A 23,276-nucleotide genomic window follows, 5' to 3' on the forward strand; every position below is an offset into this window, starting at 1 on the left:
CCAATGGGCGCGGTGGAGCGGCTCGAGCGCGGCTGACGCTGCACCAATGGACGCCCGCGAGGGGCGGGGGCAGCGGCGGAGACACTATTGTTGATGAGGAGCGGCGGCGGCGGCGACGGCTGCACCACCTCGTTGCTGCTGGCCGCGGCCCGCTGCTCGCCACCCCCACCCCCCGGCACCCCGGAGTCTGGCTTCGTCACCCCATCGCGGGGCCGGGGTGGTCTTGCCTCCGGCTTCGAGAATCTTCCCCTCGCAACCCAACAACAACAAACGCCTTCCGTCTCGCCCAGTCACTGGGGAGTGGGAGGTGGGGAGGGGGACCATGTCCCAGCGAGTGAGGCGCAATGGGTCCCCCACGCCGGCTGGTTCTGTCGGGGCCAGTACGGTCGCCACGGCCGGGGGAGCCGGCAGCCGCCTGCAGCCCATGAGGGCGACGGTTCCGTTCCAGCTGAAGCAGCAGCAGCAACATGGCAGCCCCACGCGGAGCAACGGCGGCGGCGGCGGCGGCGGCAACAACAACGGCGGCTGCTGTGGCGGCGGCGCCTCAGGCCCCTCAGGCGGCGGCGGCGGCGGCGGGGCCCCACGAACCGCTTCACGCAGCACCAGCCCCACGCGCGGCGGCGGCGGGAGCACGGCCGCGCGCACCAGCCCCACGGTGGCCACGCAGACGGGCGCGTCCGTGACGTCCACGCGAGGCACCAGCCCCACGCGCGGCGCCGCGCCGGGGGCCCGAGGGAGCCCCCCTCGGCCGCAGCCTCCGCCGCCGCTGCTGGGTACCGTGTCGTCGTCGTCGCCGCCTTCCTCGTCGCCCACCCACCTGTGGACCGGCGAGGTGAGCGCGGCCCCACCCCCAGCCCGGGTCCGCCACCGGAGGAGGTCCCCGGAGCAGAGCCGAGTGTCCCCGGAGAAGAGGAGCCCGAGCGCCCCGGTTTGCAAAGCTGGTACGTGCCGAGGGCTGCGGGAAGGGGTCCAGGGCGTGCGCTGTCGCGGCCGCGCGGGGACTGCGGCGGAGCCGGGCGGCCGGGGGCGGGGCTGGGAGCGAGCGGTGGCCAGGCGGTGTGGCCGGGCAGTGTGGCCGGACAGTGTGGCTGGGCAGTGTGGCCGGCGGCGTGGCCGGGCGGCGTGGCCGGGCGGCGTGGCCGGGCGGTGTAGCCGGTGGTGTGGCCGGGCAGTGTGGCTGGGCAGTGTGGCCGGCGGCGTGGCCGGGCGGTGTAGCCAGGCGGTGTGGCTGGGCAGTGTGGCTGGGCAGTGTGGCCGGCGGCGTGGCCGGGCGGCGTGGCCGGGCGGTGTAGCCAGGTGGTGTGGCCGGGCAGTGTGGCCAGCGGCGTGGCCGGACAGTGTGGCTGGGCAGTGTGGCCGGGCGGTGTGGCCGGGCAGCGTGGCCAGGCAGTGTGGCCAGGCAGTGTGGCCGGAGGTGTGGCCAGGTAGTGTGGCCTGGCAGTGTGGCCAGGCAGCGTGGCCGGGCGGTGTGGCCCAACCTTGGCAAGCCTCCCCTACCCCTGTCCTCCCCTCCCCTCCCCTCGCCCGCAGCCCCACCAGTGGCCCTGACCGTGGAGGTTCCACCGCTAACCTTGTGCTGGGTGGGGTGGGGGACACGCAGCTGGTCGGCGTTAAGTATAAACTCAGGAACCCAGGGTGCTGCCTGCTCTCTCTTGGTCCAGGTGGGGGTGGTGAGGCCAGGAGTGGCTGTCACTTTGTTTTAATGACATGCTTGATGCTGGTAGAGCTCATGTCAGCGGCCGAGTATTTCTGGGCCACAAAGTACTGTTTTCGGGGCCGATTTCGGATCGCCGAGGAGACTGAAGAAGGGGTTTGTGTTTCCTCAATGGTACAAGAAGTGAGAAGTTGGGCAAGATTGCTTTGGAAGATTTGTGAAATTTGGCCTAGGGCCTGGGAGTATTTCTCTTTCACTGTTTTTTTTGTTGTTGTTTCGAATGTGAGAAAACAAAAGCCAGAGTTTTTCTCTCTCTTTGTAGGGATCTGATACATATTTTATTTTCCTGTATGCCTGGCTGCTTTCTTGGGACAGGTTCTAAATGGAGGTGTTGTTTCCAGTGGAGTCATGCAAAAAGGAGTACCTAGACAGAAATTCTGATTGTGAGAAAAGGGGCTAAAATTTGTCTTGTCCAAATCCAATGAAAGAACCGAGTAGTTTATGTATTAATTGTACCCACACACAGGTTTGCCTGTGGGAGTTTGTTAGTCTTGCAGGTGGAGTGATTGGGAACCTCAGGCAGTGAGCCCAGTCCTTGCTTCCCAAGTACATCAGGTGCAGTGATTTCAGAAAAGTACATCAGGTGCAGTGATTTCAGAAATGGAGAGAGGATGGATGTTACTTGAAACTTATTTCAAGGAAGGTTTAGGAGAACCTGAGAAATAACAGAGCACACTGAAATTAGTTGTGCTCAGTTTCTATTTCTTTAAAGATTTATTTATTTTTATTGGAAAGTCGGATATACAGAGAGGAGGGGGGAGAGAGACAGGGAGGAAGATCTTCCGTCCTCTGATTCACACCCCAAGTGGCCGCAACAGCTAGTGCTCTGCCAACCCAAGCCAGGAGTCAGAAGCTTCTCCTGGTCTCCCACGTGGGTACAGGGTCCCAAAGCTTTGGGCCATCCTTGACTGCTTTCCCAGGCCACAAGCAAGGAGCTGGATGGGAAGTGGGGCCTCCAGGACACAAACCAGTGCCCATATGGGATCCCGGTGTGGGCAAGGCGAGGACGTTAGTCATAGGCTACTGTGCTGGGCCCAGGTGTGCTTAGTTTTGGAAGCAACTCTTTAATCTAAGCAAAATGGCTTCAGTTTGTGTTTGACGCTCTGGAGCCAGGAAAGTGTGTCCGATGGAGGGAGGGAAGTGCTGCTGAAGTGGGGCTCCCAGGATGGTGACAGATTCTGGCTCTGCTGTTAGTTGTGTGAGACAAAGCAGAGAAGCCCAGTACAAACTGGGTTAATGAATATTGACAAAGTTTAATGGAAGATGTTCTGTTTCCAGATGTGTGCATGTGTTATTTGAAAAGCAGGCTAACAGGGAAGGGGGGATGAATCTTCCATCTGCTGATGAGAGAAAAATAAATGTGAATCTTCAGCCTGCTGGTTCACTCGCCAAATGGCCACAAGAGCCAGATATTGGCCAGACTGAAGCCAGGAGTGACACACGTGTCTTCCACTGAGATGATGGCAAGGTCCCAAGGACTTGGTCTGGCTTCCAGTGCCTTTGCTGGCACGTTAGTAGGGAGCTGGATCAGAAGCAGAGCAGCTGGGCTTTGGGCTGACCCCAGCGCTGACCTGGAAGATGCTCTTCTCTAGAATGTCTCTGTTGACTGAGACCTCAAGCTTTTCATACACTTACTTTGCATGTTTTTCAAAGCTCTGTCCTCTGAGATTCGTCCTTTCATGAGATATTCTTGATATAAAATCAGTTGTCATCTTTGATTTTTTTTCTCCCTTTCCCACAAATAATAGAAAAAAGCCACCAATACAGCTCTCTAAACTCGTGTTATGAAATCTGACTCGTGTGTGAATAGCTGCTCGCCTTCTTGCCAGCAGTGTCTGCTTGTTTCACTCTAGTGACCATCCATGCAGGGGTGGGACACGTATTTTTATGTCAACTCTTGATTGTATGCACAATGTTGGAAGTAAATCATTTGCTGTTTTGTACGACTAAATGTGAAAGTGTTTGTAATCACCGGATTCCTCTTTTGACTCCCACGGTTTATAGTCTTAGTGAAATCTAAAATCCTTATGTAGTGTAGAAGAATCTACCTCATACAGTTTTGTAAGTTTCACATGACTCAGATTCAAGTGTCACCTACGTCTAAGTGCTCCCTTCTAGGTTTCATATTGGGCAAGCTGGATCTTTCATCTTTGTTAGGGAATCCGGTATCTCAAAGTCTTTAAATTGGAGGGCTTGGTATCTTTCTATTTATGGGGTTAGAGCTAGCTAGTCATTGGCTGATTACAACTTTTTTTTTTTTTTTTTGGCTGGTATAATGTAGTCCAAGTACCATTTCTGGCAGATCTTTTTTTTTTTTTAAAGATTTGTTTTAGGACCTGTTGCAATGGCTCAGTGACTGAATCCTCACTTTGCATGCACCGGAATTCCGTGTAGGCACTGGTTTGTGTCCACGCTGCTACACTTCCCATCCAGTTCCCTGCTTATGGTCTTGGGAGCAGTGGAGGATGGCCTGAGGCCTTGGGACCCTGCACCCATGTGGAACACCCGGAGGAGTCTGCTGGCTTTGATTCAGCTCAGCTCCAACCATTGCAGGGAGTGGGCCAGCAGATGGAGGATCTTTCTCTCTTGTCTTCTCTTCTCTGTGGATCTACCTTTCCAATAAAACTATAGGAAAAATATTAAATATTATATATGTATTTGTTTATTTTAAAGTCATAGAGAGAAATTTTTCATGTGTTGAATCCTTCCCCAAATAGTGAAATAACCAGCAGCTTCTTCCAGATCTCCCATATGGGCACAGGGAACCAAGCCCTTAGGCTGTCTTCTGCTGCTTCACCAGGCACATTCGTAGGGATCTGGCTCAAAAGTGGAGCAGTCAGGCCTTGAACTGATGACAGCATTGGCTTAGCTTGTGAGATGCAGTGCCAGCCCCTCTGATATTTTCAACACTCTATCATTAGGGCCTGCCATTTCTCCGTAGCAAAGTGGTTAATCATTATAAAAGGAAACTGGACCTTTTATCCTTTTATTTGACTGTGTCTTTTATTCCTTTCCTCAGTAAATTGTCAGATGTATTTAAAATGGAGATCTAAATATAATCACATAGAGGTGAAGAGAACAGGTTTTTGGTAGACAGTCTGTTTAGTACCAATGTTTTGCTACTTAGAAGTCATGCTGAGTGGGGAGACAAATAGTTTTCTTATGTTTCTTATCTATAAATTGAGTGATAGGGTCAGTGCCATGGCATAGTAGTCTAAGCTTCTGCCTGCATTGCTGGCAGCCTATATGGGGACCAGTTTATGTCCCAGCCGCTCTACTTCCAATTCAGCTCCCTGCTTGTGGCCTGGGAAAGCAACAGAGGATGGCTTAAGTCCTTGGGTCCGAGCACCCATGTGAGACCTGGAGAGGCTCCTGGCTTTGGACTGGACCAGACCTGGCTGTTGTGGCCATTTAGTGAGTGAACCAGCGGGAAGATTCTCTGTCTCCCCTTCTTTCCTTTCCTCCATCCCTTCCTCCCTTTCTTCCTTCCTTTCTTTTCCTTTTTTCTTCCCTTTCTCTCTCTGTTTTTCAGATAAAAATAAATATATGATAGATCTTTTTAAAAAAAGTAGATGATGATGATAAACTTAATGATGGTAGGGGCCAAATGATAAAAAAAAAATCAAGAAATTATTCAGCACATAGTAGCTGTGTATGGAATTTAGCTAATGGTTATTAATTCTTATTACTGTTCCTAGTGACTAGTGTAATAAATTGCCAGTATGATCTCAATTTGGCTGATTATATGAAATTTTCTTTTTTAAAAAATTAGTTTTATTTGTTTTGCAACTAAGTCACTTCTAAGTTCTTATTTATTGGAGAGACAAAGTCATAGTGAGCTCCTACTTGGTGATTGTCCAAATGTCTGTCAGAATTGTGCTGAGCAAAGTAGATCCTTGTAAGTTCTACATTTAAATATATTCAATTCTGATTGAACTATTGTGTCTGTGGTTAACTCTACAGTACAAAGATGTTAACAAATACTAGGAACTCCAGGGACAAACTGGAGTGACACTGGGAGTGATTTAACCCACCTGAGAGTGAATAATTCTGTAAGGAAAGGTATAGAATTTCTCCTAGGAAATAGCATTTGATTTGGGTTGAAAAGGAAGGAACATAACTTGTTGTTGGAACTTAGAGGTGTATAAAACATACATATCGTATTAGTCCTGTATGGCTTTTCCTCTGAAAGGCAGAATGAGAGTAAAGTGATAGATACCTTCTATATGCTAATTCACTACCCAGATGGCTGCAATGGCCAAGGCAGGATCAGGTGCAAGCTAGGAGTCTGAAACTTCATCTGTGTCTCCCACGTGAGTGGCAGGGCCCACGCACTTGGGCCTCTTCTGCTTTCCTAAGCACATTAGTAGGGAGCTGGATCAGAAGGGGAGCACTGAACTCAAACTGACACTAATGTTAGAGAGATGCCAGTGGCACTGGTGGCTGCTGAAACTGCGTGCCAAAACAAAGATAGGTTTCTTATAACGTGTGGGAAAGAACTCTGTCATTTAAAGCTATTTTTGTATATTATCATTGTCATCTAAGAATTTTGACATTGAAAGCTGATTTATTATTAGTTGTATTTATCTTTTTTTTTTTCCAAAGATTCATTTATTTTTATTACAAAGTCAGATATACAGAGGAGGAGAGACAGAGAGGGAGATCTTCTGTCTGAGGATTCACTCCCCAAGTGAGTGCAACAGCTGGTGCTGCGCCAGTCCGAAGCCAGGAGCCAGGAGCTTCATCCGGGTCTCCCACACAGGTGTAGGATCCAAAGGCTTTGGGCCATCCTCTACTGCTTTCCCAGGCCACAAGCAGGGAGCTGGATGGGAAAGTGGGGCTCCCGGGATTAGAACTGGTGGCCAAAAGGGATCCTGGCATGTTCAAGGCAAGGACTTTAGCAGCTAGGCCACCGTGTCAGGGCCTGTATTTATGTTCTTGAATGAGAAGAGTGTATGTATGTACATGTAACATATTTAGGATGACTGGCGTGTGAGTTTGAGGTGGGAGATACTGAAGGAGAGTAATTCATGGAGACATTGAGCACCTGAATTTGGGGATGATGGAAATGGCTAAGAGATTGAAGAGTCCGATTTGGTAGCCTGAGGAATGCAGCGACTTAGAAAGGGAGACCTAATTAAGCATGGGAGTTTGCATGATGATACTGGAAGAGCAGATTTGGGAAAGGAAAACGAGTTCAGCCTTGGAAATATTTATTTTTTGCTATTAGTAAATCCAGTTGTAAGTTTTGGCAATTAGTTTTAGGGCTTAGGGATATGATTTGAATTGGGGGTAAAATAAAAAGAGTCCAGCAAGCATTCGTTTAACATGTGCTTCATGCCATTTGTGTACAAAGTTTTTCTTGAAATGCCTAATCACTAGGATAGATAATATGGGGAGAAAACTAAAGAACTGTGGCAGTAAGCAAGTGTTTCATGGATAGAAGTCAGTGAAGAAGTCAGTGTAGAAGTGGTGGGAAAATGTTGACAATGTCAAAAGTAAGGTTGTGTATCGAGGAGATGGTAAAAGTGCTGTAAAGAGAGCAAGTAGGCTGGGCTTGGAAGAAATAGGCTTTTGAATTTCACATTTGGGTCAGTTGATCATTTCTAAGAGAAAGCAGTTTAAGTAGCATGTTGGTGACACAAATCAAAGTGATGAGTGAAGAAATGAAAGTGGATGAAGGGTGCTGAGGTTCCTGTTTTTAAGATGGGGGGACACTTCACATTTTTAGGTATATGGGTAAGTTTTGTAGGAGAACAGCAAGGTCAGGAGAAGATGGCAAGAGAAGATAGAGCAAGCAAATGCCAGAGGCCGTAGGCTCGAGTACATGATGGAGCTTCAGACAGCTCCAAGACAGCTAAGAGTACTCTTTCCTCTTTGTAGAGGAAGGTGTAAGGGTGTGGCCAGGGTGTGGTAGGTTACTCAGCAGTAGAAAGATAGGAAGTTGAGAAAGTCGGCTACTTCCGTCTCCAAGTTATTTGAAAAAATTAAAATACTTGTGTTAATACCATATTTCTGCATTAAAATTTTATTTTTATTGTGGTACATACACATAACTGAGAGTGTCAGATGGCACTGGATGTGTAAGCAAATGATACTTTCTTCTGCCACATCCTATAGTTGTACTTCTTGTTACTTAGAGACCACCACTTCAGCTCTTTGGGGTTTCTTTTGGTGTTTGCCTACACATTTCTGAACCACACACTTCTGTTACTGCTTCAGGAAGTGTTTTCCTTCAGTTTGTGTGTATTTATTTTGTGACTTCCTACTATGGAACATGTAGGGTTAACTCTATCATCCTGTCCTATTGTGGTTATAATCTCCTTTTGATAATCAGTATTAATATTATAATGGCTAAGTATTTACAGCAGAATAGACAGTTCAATTTCCTTTTTAACTTTTATGCTCCTTGAAGTTAAAATGGCTCTTTTGTTGTTGTTGTTGTTTGCCTCATTTTTTTTTATGGAGGACAACTTCATACTTACACTTTTGGTAATGGAAAGTTTCCTAGGCAAAAACATTATCAGTGTTTAGGCTAGTGATTAAGATGCCTGTGTCCACCCTGGAGTGCCAGTTCTGTTCCTTCAGACACAGACCCTGGGCAACAGCAGTAATGGCTCATGGAGCCCTTTGGGCCTGCCACAGGAGGGGCCTGGGTTGCATTTGTGCTCCTGGCTCAGTCCTAGCACTTTGGATATTGGGGAAATCAGGTGCGAGCTTGCTCTGTGTTTGCCTCTCAAATACATGTATAAATAAGTTAAAAACATCCTGAATCTTTTTTCAGTTTTTCCCACTCAGAGAAGCATCCTTTCTGGAGTTGTTTATTCCACTTCAAACCAGCCCCTGATCTGTAAATCTGTACCCTAGTAGGGGTCATTGAACTTTGCTGGGCTCTCCTTCACCTCTTTTCTGTTTCAGATATACTGATTTCTGGAATATCCTGGTTTTGCTGAAATAGTCCTCAATGCTTTGAGAGAGGGAACATAGGTTTCTGTTTTAATTTTAGATCTTGAGTGTCTGTGGATGTCTACTCTTGACAGTTTGAATATAGAATTAAAACTCTAGGTTAGAAATGATTTGTCTGCTGAATTTTGAAAGAGCCTCAATTTCTACCTTCTAGAATGGCTTTCCAAAAATCTGACAGTGCACTGATTCTCAGCTGTTTGAATAGAATGAGCAGGTGTGCATGTTGTCTCTGGAAGTTCTGTGTGAGGTGTTCTCCTATTCAGCATGCTGATTACTTTATGGCTGTTTTTTCAGCCTAGACTCTTCATTTTGGAGAACTTTTCTTTGATCATTCCTCCTTTCTGTTACATTTATTTAAGTGTTGTTTTGAAAAGGCAAAGTGAAAGAGAGGGAGAAGTCTTCCATCCTGGTTGGGCCAGGCTGAAGCCAAGGAGTCAGAACTCCGACCAGGTCTTTGACGTGGGTGGTAGCGATCCAAATATGCGACTGTCATCTGCTGCTGGTCAGGTGCACTAGCCAGAAGCTGGAGCTGAAGTGGAGATGATCCCAGCACACTGATGTGCTGATTAGACAACTTGTAAGAGGTATTTTATCTCCCTGTTAGAGAAAAAAACATTCTGGAAAACTTGAAAAGGTATTATTGAAAGTTGGGGTATGAAAGAGAACACACTCCATTGGATAGTTCATTCCCCAGTGACCAACAACACAGATCATTCTGCCTGCTGGAATGTCACTTTCTCTCTCCCATTTTCTTTATTCCTTTCCCACCCCCTTTTTAGCTTTGCAGGTAAAATATATACATGCTGGGAGCAGTATTGTGGGCAGGTTAAGCCACCTCCCGTGGCACCAGTGTCCTGTATGGATACCGGTTCAAGTCCTGGCTGCTCCATTTCCTGTCTGACTCCTTGATAAGGCACTGAGAAAAACAGCAGGAGATCGCCCAAATATTTGGGCCTTGGTTGCTCACACGGGAAATCTTGAAGTTTTAAGCTCTTGGCTTCAGTCGGATCCAGCCCCTGCCAGTGTGGCCATTAGAAAGTTAATCAACAGATGGAAAGTTCCCTTTCTCTGCATTTTCTCTTCCTCTTTCTCTCTGCCTTTCAAGTCTGGTAATTTTTTTAAAGTACCTGCTAAAATTGCAGATCATAGAGAATACAAGCAATCCTTCCATTGTTTGTCTTTCTGAGACATCCTGCTCAGTGTTTGTTTTATTTCAGTTAACTGTTAATGCACAAAAATAGGAGACGTCAAAGGTTGGTGGGAAATTTGCATTAACTTTTCATTTATTCCTTAATTATTTGAAGCCTCTCATACATATGTAACTATGCACCTGGGTTGATTATGGGCTGTGCGTTTGGATATCTTTATTGTGTTGAATATTATATGTACTTTTTGCATTTAATATGAATTTATTTGTAGGACAGAGTATTAAAGATGTAATTTTTTTGGTTGAACCTTGTGTATTTTTCTTTCCAGTGCCAGGTATTGTTTAAGAATTTATGTTGGGCACAGCGTGGTAGCCTAGTGGTTAAATCCTTGCCTTGCACATGCCGAGATCCCACATGGATGCAGATTTGTGTCCTGGCTGCTTTACTTTCCATTCAGCTCCCTGATTGTGACTTGGGAGGGTGGTTGAGGATGGGCCCATGTCCTTGGAACCCTGCACCCATGTGGGAGACCTGGGGCACACTGTAGGCGCCTAGCTCTTGACTTGGGATCAGCTCAGCTCTGGTCATTAGGCCACTTGGGGAGTGAACCAGTGGGTAGAAGATCTTTCTGTCTCTCCTCTGTGGGTCTGCCTTTCCAATAAAAAGTAAATGTATCTTTAAAAAATGAATTAATAAATAACATTAAAAATAATTTGTCAGTTCATAGTTGAGTTCAGTAAGCCTGTTCCTTTTTTCCTGTGGAATTAATTTTTTTATAATTCCTTTTTTATCTCCACTGTTAGTTTTTATTCATTGTTAGCTCTTAGTGATGGTCCTAGAGCAGTGCTGTCAAGTAGAGCTCTGTGGATGATAGGTTTTCTGTACCTCTAAAGTATCTAATATTTCATATTAGAACCTCATATTAAGACTTTATTTGTTGCCTGTCATCCTTTCTACTATCATTGTCAAAGACTTTGCATTCACTGTTACAAACCGTATAAAAACCGCGCTACTTTTTTTTTTTTTTTGCTTTAGATGGTTAACCTTTTAGAATTAAAAATTTGTGAAAAGTATGTCTTTACTGTCATTTTTACTATTTTCAGGATTAATTTCTTTGAAGTAGGATGGTTGTAATATAAATGATAGAGGCTTATTTGAGAAACAGGTGATAGGACTTGTTAACTAATTAGATTTGAGGGATGAGGGAGATGAGAGAATATCATAATGACAGATTTTGAACTGCCTTAGGTACTTGTTAATATTATTAATTAGTTTCATAAATACTGTTATATTCCTCATGCATATTGAGTAGGCCATAAACTTTTGGGACATAGTATACTAGAACTCCTAATATTTGTAAGTAAATAATAGTATTTTGGAAGTTTAGAAGAGAATGGAAAGGATTATCATTTTTATTCCCCTTCAATATAGTGTTCTTAAAGCTTCATATTTTTGTTTTTATTTTTCCATATTTTTATTTTACTGGCTGTTATACTATGATCTTCTGGGCTGTATCCAGTTGTTCCTGTAAAATCATTTCATAATGGTTATATTTTGTGTGTGTGTGTGTGTGTGTGTAGTTTCTTTTCAATTATTTAAAAAAATAAATCTTGGTAACTTTTTTCCTTGATTTGTTACTTTTTTTAAAAAAAGATTTATTTATTTTACTTGAAAGTTAAGGTACAGAGAGAGGGGCAAGACAGAGATTTTCTATCTTCTGGCTGGTTGTTTTTATAAGAAACTGACAACTTTTCAGAGTGACTTTTTGCTAATATTTTGTTGAGCATTTTTTGCATCTATTTTCATGAGTTGTAATAATTGTGTTCTGGTTTAGGCATGAAGGTAACACTGGCCTCATACATGAGTTGGGACGGGTTCCCTTTTTTATCTATTTTCTAGAAGAGGTTGTATAACCTTGACAGTTTTGTTTCCTTTATTGCAAGAATCTCCTCAGTGAAACCATGTTAACCTGTAGTATCGTTGTCAGAAGATACGTAAATGTAAATTCAGTTTATTTAATAGATACAGGACTATTCAGGTTTTCAAATTTTTGAGGAATGTGTTTCCATAGATTTAATTTTTTAAGATTTATTTATTTTTATTGCAAAGTCAGATATGCTGAGAGGAGAGAGAGGAAGATCTTCTGTCCAGTGATTCATTCCCCAAGTAAGCACAGTGGCCAGAGCTGAGCTGATCTGAAGCTAGGAGCCAGGAGCCTCTTTTGGGTCTCCCACGCGGGTGCAAGGTCCCAAGGCTTTGGGTGGTCATCCACTGCTTTTCCAGGCCACAAACAGGGAGCTGGATGGGAAATGGTGCTGCCGGGATTAGAACCAGCGCCCATGTGGAACATGGGAGCTTTCAAGGTGAGGACTTTAACTGCTAGACTTTAACTGTGCCGGGCCCTGGATTGTGTCTTTTAAGGCATTGATATGTTCATGGACATAAAGTCGCAGTATTTCTTATCCTTGTTTGGGAGGTTGTTAAGTCTTAACCCTATTATCACTTAATAATAATATTTTTCTTTTAATTCTGCTTTTATCAGGATTCATAATCAGGATTACTCTGGCCTCCGTTATTTTTGGGGGATTGTTCAGACAGTCCAGTTGTACATATGCATTATTTATATTATGCTAAGCACATATTCCCAAAGTTCCAGAGTTTAGAACTTTCAAGTATTATATCTTTAAAATTTTTATTGGCATAAAGAAAGCAAATTTCATGGTTTTTTATAGGTAAAATTCTAAAATACTCAAAATGCTCTTTCTCTCTTTCTTCATCAACCCCTGCCCCACTTTGCTGTTGCTTTAATTTCTGTGGAATTTGTTGTAGTATCCATCCTTTATTTTATTCAGTTTTTTTGGCAGTTTGTCTTGGGGCCAACATTTCAAGCAGTAGCTCAATCCACTGTGCTGCAGAGCTGGTGTCAAGACAAATTTCGAATTACTGGGACAAAATTTGTCTTGGCCAGCATTTTAATGCAGGGGGCTTGAGCCATTGCTTGCAGTGCAGATATGCTTTGTGAGTGCTGATTCTAGTCCTGACATCCTCCAGTTCTGATCCAGCTCTGCTAATGCCCCTGGTGAAAAAAGATGTCCCAAATGTTTAGGTCTCTGCCTGAATGGAGTTCCAGGCTCATGGCCAGCAGTCCAGCCAGGCCATTGCAACCTTTCACAGGTGAACCAGTGGGTAGATCTTTTTCTCTGCCTCTTCTCTTCCTCCCTATAACTTTCCCTTTTAAGCAGACAATTTTTTAAATAACACATTCTCATTTTTTAAAAAGATTTATTTATTTTTATTGGAAAGTCAGATATACAGAGGGGAGGAGAGACAGAGGGAAGATCTTCTGTCCAATGATTCACTCCCCAAGTAGCCACAGTGGCCAGAGCTGAGCTGATCTGAAGCTAGGAGCCAGGAGCCTCTTCTGGGTCTCCCATGTGGGTGCAGGGTCCCAAGGCTGTGGACCATCCTCTACTTCCTTCCCAGGCCACAAGCACGGAGCTGGATGGGAAGCGGGGCCACTGGGATTAGAACTGGTGTCCACATGAGATCCCAGTGCATTCAAGTACAGGACTCCAGGCACTAGGCCATTGCGCTGGCCAACACTGTCATTTTAAAAAATTGAAATAAGTATGAAGAAATCATTTTTTAAAATTTGTCTTTTTTGTTAGTCTAGATAGAGGCTAATTATTTTTATAGACCTGTCAAAGAACCAACTTTTACACAAAGATGAGTATCACATGGTTTCACTCATTTAATCGAAATACATTGACCTCATGGAAGGTGGGAGTGTAACAGTGGTTAACAGAGGATGTAGAGAGGAGAGGGAGAGATGGGGAAAGGTTAGTTAATGGGTACTAAGTTGTATTAGATGGCAGTAAGGAGTTCTGGTGTTATTACACACTAGGGGAACCACAGATAAATTTTTTTCAACTTGGAATGATATAAGAGATTTAAAAATTTATATAAATGTGTATTCTATTTTTAAAACCAGAAGAAATGATTTTCACTATAAAGGAAAGTAATCACTTGAGGAGATACACTTATCCTGATTTGGACATTATATAATATACTCATGTACAATTTTTTTCAAAGATTTATTTTTTATTTGAAAGGCAGTTACAAAGCAAAGGAAGAAACAGCGCTATTCTGTACACCGGTTCACTCCCCAAGTAGCCGCAGTGGTCAGAGTTCAGCTGATCCAAAGCCAGGAGCCTTTCCTGGGTCTCTCATGTGGGTGCAAGGGTCCCCAGGAGTTGAGCTGGCCTCTGCTGCTTTCCCAGACTATAAGCTGGGACACAAATTGGCACTCATATGGTATACAGAGACTTAGCTTACTCCGCCATGGTCCTGACTCCTCATGTACAATTCTTGTTTTGTTTTTAAATAGTGTTTGGCTTCATGACATTATTTTTCTGTTTTGTTGATGTCTGCTCATGTTTTTATTATTTTTTCTTCCCACTTACTTTGAATTTAGCCTGTGCTTTTTCTGGTTTCTCAAATAGAAGTTCAAATTAGTGGTTTGAGTAGTTTTCTATTAGAAGAATTTAATGCTACATTCCTCTCTAGGAGGTTTTTTAGCTTAGATCCAGAATTTGACATGTTGTTTTCATTTTAAATACGTTCATTTAAAATCTGTTGATAATACTTCTTTAAGGCTATTTGATCTACAGCTTATTTAGAAGAGTTTTGTTAAATTTTTAAGTATTTACGATTTTTCTAGGTAGCTTTTATTTTTTATTGCAGTCACAATATTTGTATAATTTAATTTCTTCTTAATTTGTTAAGGCTTGTTTTATTTCCTAGGACATGATGTACTTGATAAATGTTTTATATACCCTTCTGTATTCTGTCATTGGATGGTGATTGATAAATGTCAGGTTGAGTCGATTGATGGTAGTTTTTGGGTCTTTGCTGACTTTCTATCTAGTTATTGAGGAGGAGTTGCTGAAATTTTCAAATGGGGTTTTCTGTTCTAATTTTATTCATTAATTTTGAAGCTTTTAAAAATGTGCACTAACATTTAGGAATATTTTCTTTTTTCATGAAATTCTGTTTATTTGAAAGACAGAATGACAGAAAGCAAAAGACAGATTTTTCATTAGCTTGTTCACTTCCCGAACTGCCAGGGCTGGTTTGGTTTGAAGCTAGTAGCCTGGAGCTCCATCCAGGACTCCTTCGCATGGCAGGGCCCAACTGCTGCCTTCCCAGGTGTGTGAGCAGGCAGCTGGACTGGACGTGGAGTTGCACGAAGTGTAACTGGGGTTTTGGTAGGTGATACTAGCATTTTAAGTAGGTGGTTTAACCTGTACCATAATACTAGTCCCCTAAAATTCTGGATTTATTCTTTACTTTTCAAAATGTCATTTATTATCTTGTGAATTTTATAATTTCTGATGTAGAATCTAGTCATTGGAATCATTGTTTTCTTTTTTTTTTAAAGATTTATTTTTATTATCTTTTCATTGGATATACAGAGAGGAGAGACAGAGAGGAAGATCTTCCGTCTGATGATTCACTCCCCAAGTGAGCGCAATGGCCGATGCTATGCTGATCCGAAGCCAGGATCCTCTTCCGGGTCTCCCACGCGGGTGCAGGGTCCCAAAGCCTTGGGCCGTCCTGGACTGCTTTCCCGGGCCACAGGCAGGGAGCTAACCGGTGCCCACATGGGATTCCGGGTGTGCAAGGCGAGGACCTTAACCACTGCGCCATCGCGCCGGGCCCCATTGTTTTCTTAAATGTGATGTTTTCTTCAACTATTTTGGTATTCCATTGTATTTAGCAGTTTGATTATTTATAAGCATAAATTTATCCTGTTGGAGTTCACTGAGCATCTTGAATCCATAAATTTATATTTTTCATGAAAATTGAAATGTTTTCAGCTGTTTCTCCCTTTTTTAGTCCCTGTGCCTGTTTTTTTTTTTCCTTAATGGTACTCCAGTGACGTGAACTTTTTGATATTCATTTCTAGATTCCTGAGGTTTTTTCTGTCTTGTCCAATCATTTTCCACTCTTGTTTATGTTGAATGATTTCTGTTCTTTTTGCGTCTTAAAATTTATTTATCTGAAAGGTAGAAAGTTTCCGGTTTTCTGGCTCACTATCCAGGTGACTGCAACAACTGGACTGGGCAAGGGGGAAGTCGGGAACCTGAGCTCTGTTCATGCTCCCATGTGGGCGGTAGGGCCCAAGTACTTGGACTGTTTTCTGTTTTCTCAGGTGTGATGGTGGGGAGCCAGATTGGAAATGGAGCTGCCAGGACTCTAACTGGTGCTCATAAGTGATGTCAGTATTGCAGGTAGGGGCTTCACTTGCTGTGCCACAGAGCTGGCTCCTGTTACTATTTCTTCTGTCATATCCATTCTGTTAGTGAATCCATCAAGCGATTTTTTACTCTTGTTACATTTTTCAAATCTTAAGAAAGATTAACGGTGAAATAAGTTTTGTGTGTGTGTGTGTGTGAGAGAGAGAGAGAGAAAGGAGAGAAAGGAGAGAGGAATATCTTCTCTCTTTTTTTAATGACCCATTTTCTTGAAAAGCAGAGTTAGAAGCAGAAGGAAAGAAGTCTTCCGGGGCTGGCGCCATGGCTTTCCAGGCTAATCCTCAGCCTTCGTTATGCCGGTGCATGTCCTGGCTGTTCCACTTCCCATCCGGCTCCCTACTTATGGCCTGGGAAAGCTGCAGTGGATGGCCCAAGTCTTTGGGACCATGCACCCATGTAGGAGACCCAGAGGAGGCTCCTGGCTCCTAGCTTCAGATCACCTCAGCTCCAGCTGTTGCTGCCATTTGGGGAGTGAACCAGCAGATGGAAGAGCTTTGTCTTTCCTGCTCCCTAGAAATGTGCGTTTCCTGAAAAATAATTAAAAATAAAAACAAAACAAAACACCTGCTGCTTCATACCTCAGATGGTGTTAAAGCCAGGGGCTTCATCTGGGTTCCCACTTCAGTGCAGTTGGGCTTTCTGCTACTGCTTTCTCAGGCACGTTATCAGGGAGCTGTGGTAGAAATAGAGCCGCGAGGCCTTGAACTGCCCATTTTAGATGCTGATACTGCAGATAGCAGCTTAACCTAATATGCCACTGTGCCATCCGTGAGATGCCTTCTGTTTACTCAGATGCCTCAATAACTAGACGTGAACCAGGCTGATGCCAGCAGCTAGGAGCTCTGTCCTCATCTCCCACCTGGGTGACGGGGGCCCAAGCACTTGGACATCTTCTGATGATTTCTCAGATGCATTAGCAGGAATTGGATTGAAAGTGGAGCAGCTGAAACTTGTGCTGACACTCTGAGATTCCAGTGTCTCATGCAGTGGTTTAACTTAGTGTTCCACAACACTAGCCCCTTCTTGCTTTTTATGGTTTCTGTTCTTACTTGGGAAAGTTTTTGTCTTTTCATTAATTTCTTCAGTGCTTTCCTTACCTTAGGGAACTGCTTTAAAGAATTTGGTAAAAATTTTTAACATCTGAGTCATCTTAGGGTTATTGTCTCTTACTTGAAATTTTTAAAGATCTGGTTAATGTTACCATGTTTTACTTACTTTCTGTTTATTTAAGAGTAAACTCCCCTGCACAGGTTCATTCTTCCAGTTGACTGGGGCAGGACTAGAGCTGAAGCCAAAAACTGGAATGCAATATTCATCTCCTGCTTGATGTCGGGAAGCCGGCTGCTTGAGCCGTCACTGCTTTCTTTTGGTTTTACATTGGCAGAAAGCTACAGTCAGGAGCCAGAGCTAGGAATTGAACCGAGGCACGATGATAATGGGGTGCGGGCATCCTTGCAAACTGAACCCAAGCATGATGATAATGGGATACGGGCATCCTTACGAACTGAACCCAGGCACGATGATAATGGGATATGGGCATCCTAATTGCCAATTTAAGTGATCATAGCTGTTTGGATGTTTTGAATATTGAACTTGAGAATCCAAGTCTTGTTGAAAGTAATCTGGAAATGTGAAGTTTCTTCTTGTGAGCAAGCAAATCAGTCAGGCTCAGGTTGTATTATATTACCATATACTTATTTATTTATATTGGAAAGTCAGATATATATACAGAGAGGAAGGTCTTCTGTTCACTATCTCACTCCCCAAGTGGCCACAATGGCCGGAGCTGAGCCAGTCTGAAACCAGGAGCCATGAGCTTCTCCTGGGTCTCCACACAGGGGCAGGGTCCCAAGGCTTTGGGCCGTTCTCTGCTGCTCTCAGGCCACAAGCAGGGAGCTGGATGGGAAGCAGGACACCGGGACACCAGCACCCATATGGGAGCCCAGGGAGTGCAAGGCGAGGGAGTTTAGCCACTAGGCCACACACCAGACTACATTACCTTCTCTGGGTGGTGGTACTAATGTCAGTTTGTTTCTCAAAGCCTTTGTATCTGTCTTGTATGTGTGTCTCTCAGTAGTCTGGGACTCAGGCAGTAGTCAGTATCTAAATCTTAGTTTAGGTCTCAAAGCTTTGGTTTCTTAAATAAAAGTAAAATAAACTGAATTAAAAACCCTCCATATCAACTTGTCATCATAGGTCAGCAGGCTTAGGTTCTCAGAAGTCAAAATGCATGTGTTAGCTGGCTTAAGCCCTTCTCTGTAGCCTTTAAAGAGGCTGTGCCTTCACATTAATTAGTGTTGTTGGCAGAATGCTGTTCCTTTAAGTTGTGAGACTGAGATGCTTGTACCCATTTTCTTGCTGTTAGTCAAGGGTCATTCTTGACTGTGAAACTTCTCAGGTCTTTTCCATACGCCACCTGCCCTCACCCCTGATCTTCAAAGTCAGTGATGAAATCAGTCTCTACTTACTTAAAGATTCATTCACTTCTCTGAAAGAGTAACAGAGGATTGAGAAAGAAAGAGGGAGATTTTCTGTCTGCTGGTTCACTGTACAGATGACTGCAAAGACCAGAGCTGGGCCAGGCTGCAGCCAGGAGTCAAGAGCATCTTCATTTAGGTAACAGAGGCCCAAGTACCTGGGCAGTTTGCTGCTGCTTGTCCCAGGCCTTCAGCAGGGAGTTGGATCAGAAGTGGAGCAGCTGGGATTGCACATGGTGCTGTCACTCACTCTGCCATGTCATTGGCACCTGGAATAGCTCCACATTACACATGCACTCTCTTGATGTGTTCTTCCACGCCAGCCAAGAAAACATTTTAAAAGGACACTTGTAGTTAGATTATGCCCACTGGCTGTTCACCTTTTCAATGAGCTCACTGTTAACTGTTATACTTAGTAGCAATTATATCTGAAAATCTTTTTGACGTATAAAATATCCATAGGTATAATATTGAATATGTATTCCTGAGGATTTAGAACAGGAAGTTTTCCAGGGCAATTTAGAAATTCTCAGCTAAGAAATCAGTAGAAAGTGTCATATTTACCTGTTCATTGTGACTGTTATTGATAGAAATATCACAATAACAAAGCTGTTAAATGCATTAGGCAAAATTTGTTATTGCATAAAATTTGATGGAAGAATAAAAGTCTTTGTACAACATATACATTTTGAAGATTTATTTATATTTTTCATTTGAAGGAGAGAGTTAGAAAGAAATTTTCCACCTGCTATTTCACTCCCCAGATCACCACAGCAGCCAAGGGTGGGTCAGGCAAAAGCCAGGAACTTCATCCAGTATCCCTTATGGGTGCAGGGACCCAAGGATTTCCTAGGTGCATGATCAGGGAGCTGCCATAGACATGGAGCAGATGGGACTCGAACATCTATATGGGATGCTGGCATTGCAGGCAGTAGCTTAACCTCTTCTGCCACAACACCAGCTCCATGTTTAATATATTATCTGTCCACTTTATTATAATAGCATATATCCATAATAAACATAATAGCAGTTGATATAAAGGAAACCGTTTGACCATGGTTAGGTTGAAAGCATTTGATATAGTCAGTTTTGAATTAGGTTTTTAGTTCAAACTCTACTTTAAAAATAATTGAAACAGGGCCCAGTGAGGTGACCTAGTTCACCTTGAACATGCCAGGATCCCATATGGGTGCCAGTTCTGATCCCAGCATCCCCAGTTCCCATCCAGCTCCCTGCTTGTAGCCTGGGAGGGCGGTTGAGCACAGCCCAAAATCTTGGAGCCCTGCACCCATGTGGGAGACCCAGAAGAGCTCCTGGCTCCTGGCTACTGGCTTCGGATTGGCACAGCTCCAGCTGTTGTGCTCACTTGGGGAGTAAATCGTCAGAAAGACCTTCCTCTCTCTCTCCTCCGCTCTGTATATACATGTGACTTTGCAATAAAAATAAATCTTTTAAAAAATAATTGAAACAGAAGGGAAAGAAATTTTTTTTAGCAAATTAAGCATGAAAATTTGAAAAAGTATAGAAGTGGTTTACGTATGGTTTAAGGAAAATATATTATTAGTAAAAAATTATTGGTGTTCTACATCACAGACATGTATGTACATGTCCATCACAAGCACGTAACCCCATGTGACAATGGAAGGACAAAAGGCTTGAAGTCACAGCTTAGCTTGCTACATCAGTTTTCTAGAAGAATTGTATTTGACTGTACATGTGTACACTTAAATTCTGAAATGTCTGCGGGACTCTGTTAGCTGAGTTTCCACTGGGAGATTCTGTAATGTAATTTTCACTTTCTGTTCACTTCTGGTTTGATTATTTTGAAATAGCGTATTTTGTTTCTGTTATTTAAAAAAGGCTAATAAGGATTCTATTATGGCAGTGATTTAAAGTGGAGTTAAATGTTTTTAAAAGTCACTTAAAAATAGAGTAAAAATGTATATGGGACTGCTTCCAAACCTTATTTGGGTTATTTTGGTAAATAATTTGGAAGTAGCTCCAAGAAAGCCTTGTGTATTTGTTTTCTCTGTTTTCATAAGATAAATGATGTTATTCTGTTCTTTAATCCAGTTTTATATAGTGAAAGGAAAAATTCTATCTAGAGGAAGGGTTTGTCAGAATATCTTTGAACAAAACATCCTTCATTTATTTGAGAAGGTGTGTACGTGGAAGAGAGAGAATCAATCATTGTTTGGCTTACATCCTAAGTTACAGAGCTGGGAAACTCAGTTCTGGTTTCCCAACTGAGGGGCAGGTGGTCAATTACGTGAGCCACCTCTACCTCCCTGGTGTGCCTAACCAGGAAATTGGAATTGCAGGCAGAACCAGGAATTGAACTCATGTACTCTGATACATAGGGAGATATTGATATCTTAAATATTCACTGTTAGGTGCAGTGTTTGCCCTGATATTATTTTTTCTTCTATTTTTAAATTGTTTTCCATGTACATTTTTGTAGGTACGGGATTCATCTCTCTCCCTCCCCTTCTCATTTTCCCATCCTGTGGTTTTTTTCCCCCTGTATTACCACAATAGTATTGTCCCTTAATACAAGTTTCAAATTTAACTTTCTGATATTTAAATGGTTTCATGATGTAGCAAGTACAGGCAAAGGTGGAAAATCATCTGGTGTTATAACATAGAGTTGTGTTTATAAGTTTCGTTGGGAATCCTACTTAGTTCAGAAGTAGAGATGTGTACTCCATAGCACCTTTGCTTCCTGATGTGCTGCTCTCTTGCACAGTTCATGAATGTGGATATATGTGCATATGTGTGTACATGTATCTATACCTACACTTTGTGTATTGGCTGTCGTGTATCAGAACATATTTGTTCTTTGGGGACTGGCTTACTTCACTAAGCATAAAGGTTTCCAGGTGGGAACATATTGTTTCAGTTGTCAAGGTTTTATTCTACATGTGGCTGAGTAGATGCTGTTTTATATTTATGTAATTCTCAAATTGAATGTTAGACATTTGGCCCCATTAGATAATTTAGTCTAAACATGATCATTATAAGTTAGAAAATTATGTAATTGAATAGGTGTTCTTGTTTCTGTTAGCTTTGAGTCTGTTGAGGTTTCAGGGATATTGGCTGGTGAGGAAAGCGTTGATGAGTGGCTGAACCACAGAAAGTAGTAGTGCAGCTACAGGGTAATGTTGGGGTAGATAAGAGTACAGAAGTAAAATCTCTATTAAATCATAGCATACTGTCTGATCAAAACAGGTCCTAAGCATTCTACTGAGGAACATTTGTTAATGTTGTTATATAGAACTACCATATATGTGTAAACTTTGGTTTATTAAGAACCAAAGAGTTGCAATTATTATTGTTAGCATATCCTGTCAAGCTGATGGCTGAAATGCTAACATCTCATCTGGCTACTGACCAGAGTCCTGGCTGGTCTACTTTTGATCCAGCTCCCTGCTACCATACATAGAAAAGCAGTGGAAGATGGCCCAAGTCCTTGGGCCCCTCACATCCACGTGGGAGATCCATATGGAACTGCATGCTCTGGGCTTTGACTTTCCGGCCATTCAAAATTAGTTTTAAAAAATCAAAACATTTAGGAAGTGTATTGGTTTCATTGGTTACTTTAAAATATCTGAGAGAAGCTGCATAGGAAGCAAAGGTTTATTCTGTTTTAGTTTGAAGGTTCATTGTCCATGATTGCATGGACCTCTGAGGGTGTGAGCATGTGAGGAAGAAAGTACAAGACAGGGAGCAGATACAGGGAGTACATTGTTCACATCCGTGTGTGTGTGTGTATAGCAGTTAACTAGATAATAGGGGCTCATCTGAGCAATCGAATCACATTCTTGGGCCTCACCTTTAGATACCATGATTGACTTCCATCCTTAATTCATCACTTTGAGACTCTGGGGATCAGGACTTTAACACATGCGTCTTTTGAGGACACATAAATTATTTTCCGAACCATACCAGCAAATGTCTTTTTAAAAAGAATTCTGTTCTTTTTTTTAAAGGAGATACAGTAATAATTCTCTTATGACATAAGGATATATTTTATTTTACTTTATTATTTTTTAATGTATTTGAAAGGCCTTGAGAGAGGCCTACTGATCTGTCTGTTGGTTTACGTCCCAAATGCCCACAGCAGCTGGGGCTAGACCAGACTGAGGCTGGGAGCCTGGAACTCAATCCAGGTCTCTCATATGGATGATGGGGATCCAAGTGCTCGAGCTGTCTCCTGCCGTCGCCCAGGGTACACATCAGTAGGAAACCACATCAGAAGCAGACAGGACTCCATTCAGGCACTGTGATAGGAAATGTCGGCGTTCTAAGCAGTGCTTAACCCTCTGTGCCACACCTGCCCCCATAATTATTTATTTATAAAAGAATATTCTCGGGCCTGGTGGCCGTGGCCTAGCAGCTAAAGTCCTTGCCTTGAATGCCCCGGGATCCCATGTGGGCGCCGGTTCTAATCCCGGCAGCTCCACTTCCCATCCAGCTCCTTGCTTGTGGCCTGGGAAAGCAGACGAGGATGGCCCAAAGTCATGGGACCCTGCACCTGTGTGGGATACCCCGAAGAAGTTCCTGGATCCTGGCTTCAGATCGGCATAGCATCGGCCATTGCTCTCACTTGGGGAGTGAATCATCGGATGGAAGATCTTCCTGTCTCTCCTCCTCT

General features: G+C 43.4%; 1 protein-coding gene across 1 annotated transcript in view; it reads left to right on the forward strand.

The window, feature by feature from the left end:
- Positions 1-233: 233 nt before the first annotated feature.
- FAM117B (family with sequence similarity 117 member B) overlaps positions 234-23,276 on the forward strand; it is an 87,573-nt gene continuing 64,530 nt past the window's right edge. The window contains exon 1 of the mRNA XM_040984456.1: positions 234-941. Within this exon, the coding sequence (XP_040840390.1) occupies positions 323-941 (619 nt within the window). The 5' untranslated portion in view covers positions 234-322. The remainder of the gene's footprint in view (positions 942-23,276) is intronic.

Source organism: Ochotona curzoniae, unplaced genomic scaffold (genome assembly GCF_017591425.1).
Source record: "Ochotona curzoniae isolate NIBS_2020 unplaced genomic scaffold, NIBS_Ocur_1.0 contig_4148, whole genome shotgun sequence".
NCBI classification, from domain to species: Eukaryota; Metazoa; Chordata; class Mammalia; order Lagomorpha; family Ochotonidae; genus Ochotona; species Ochotona curzoniae.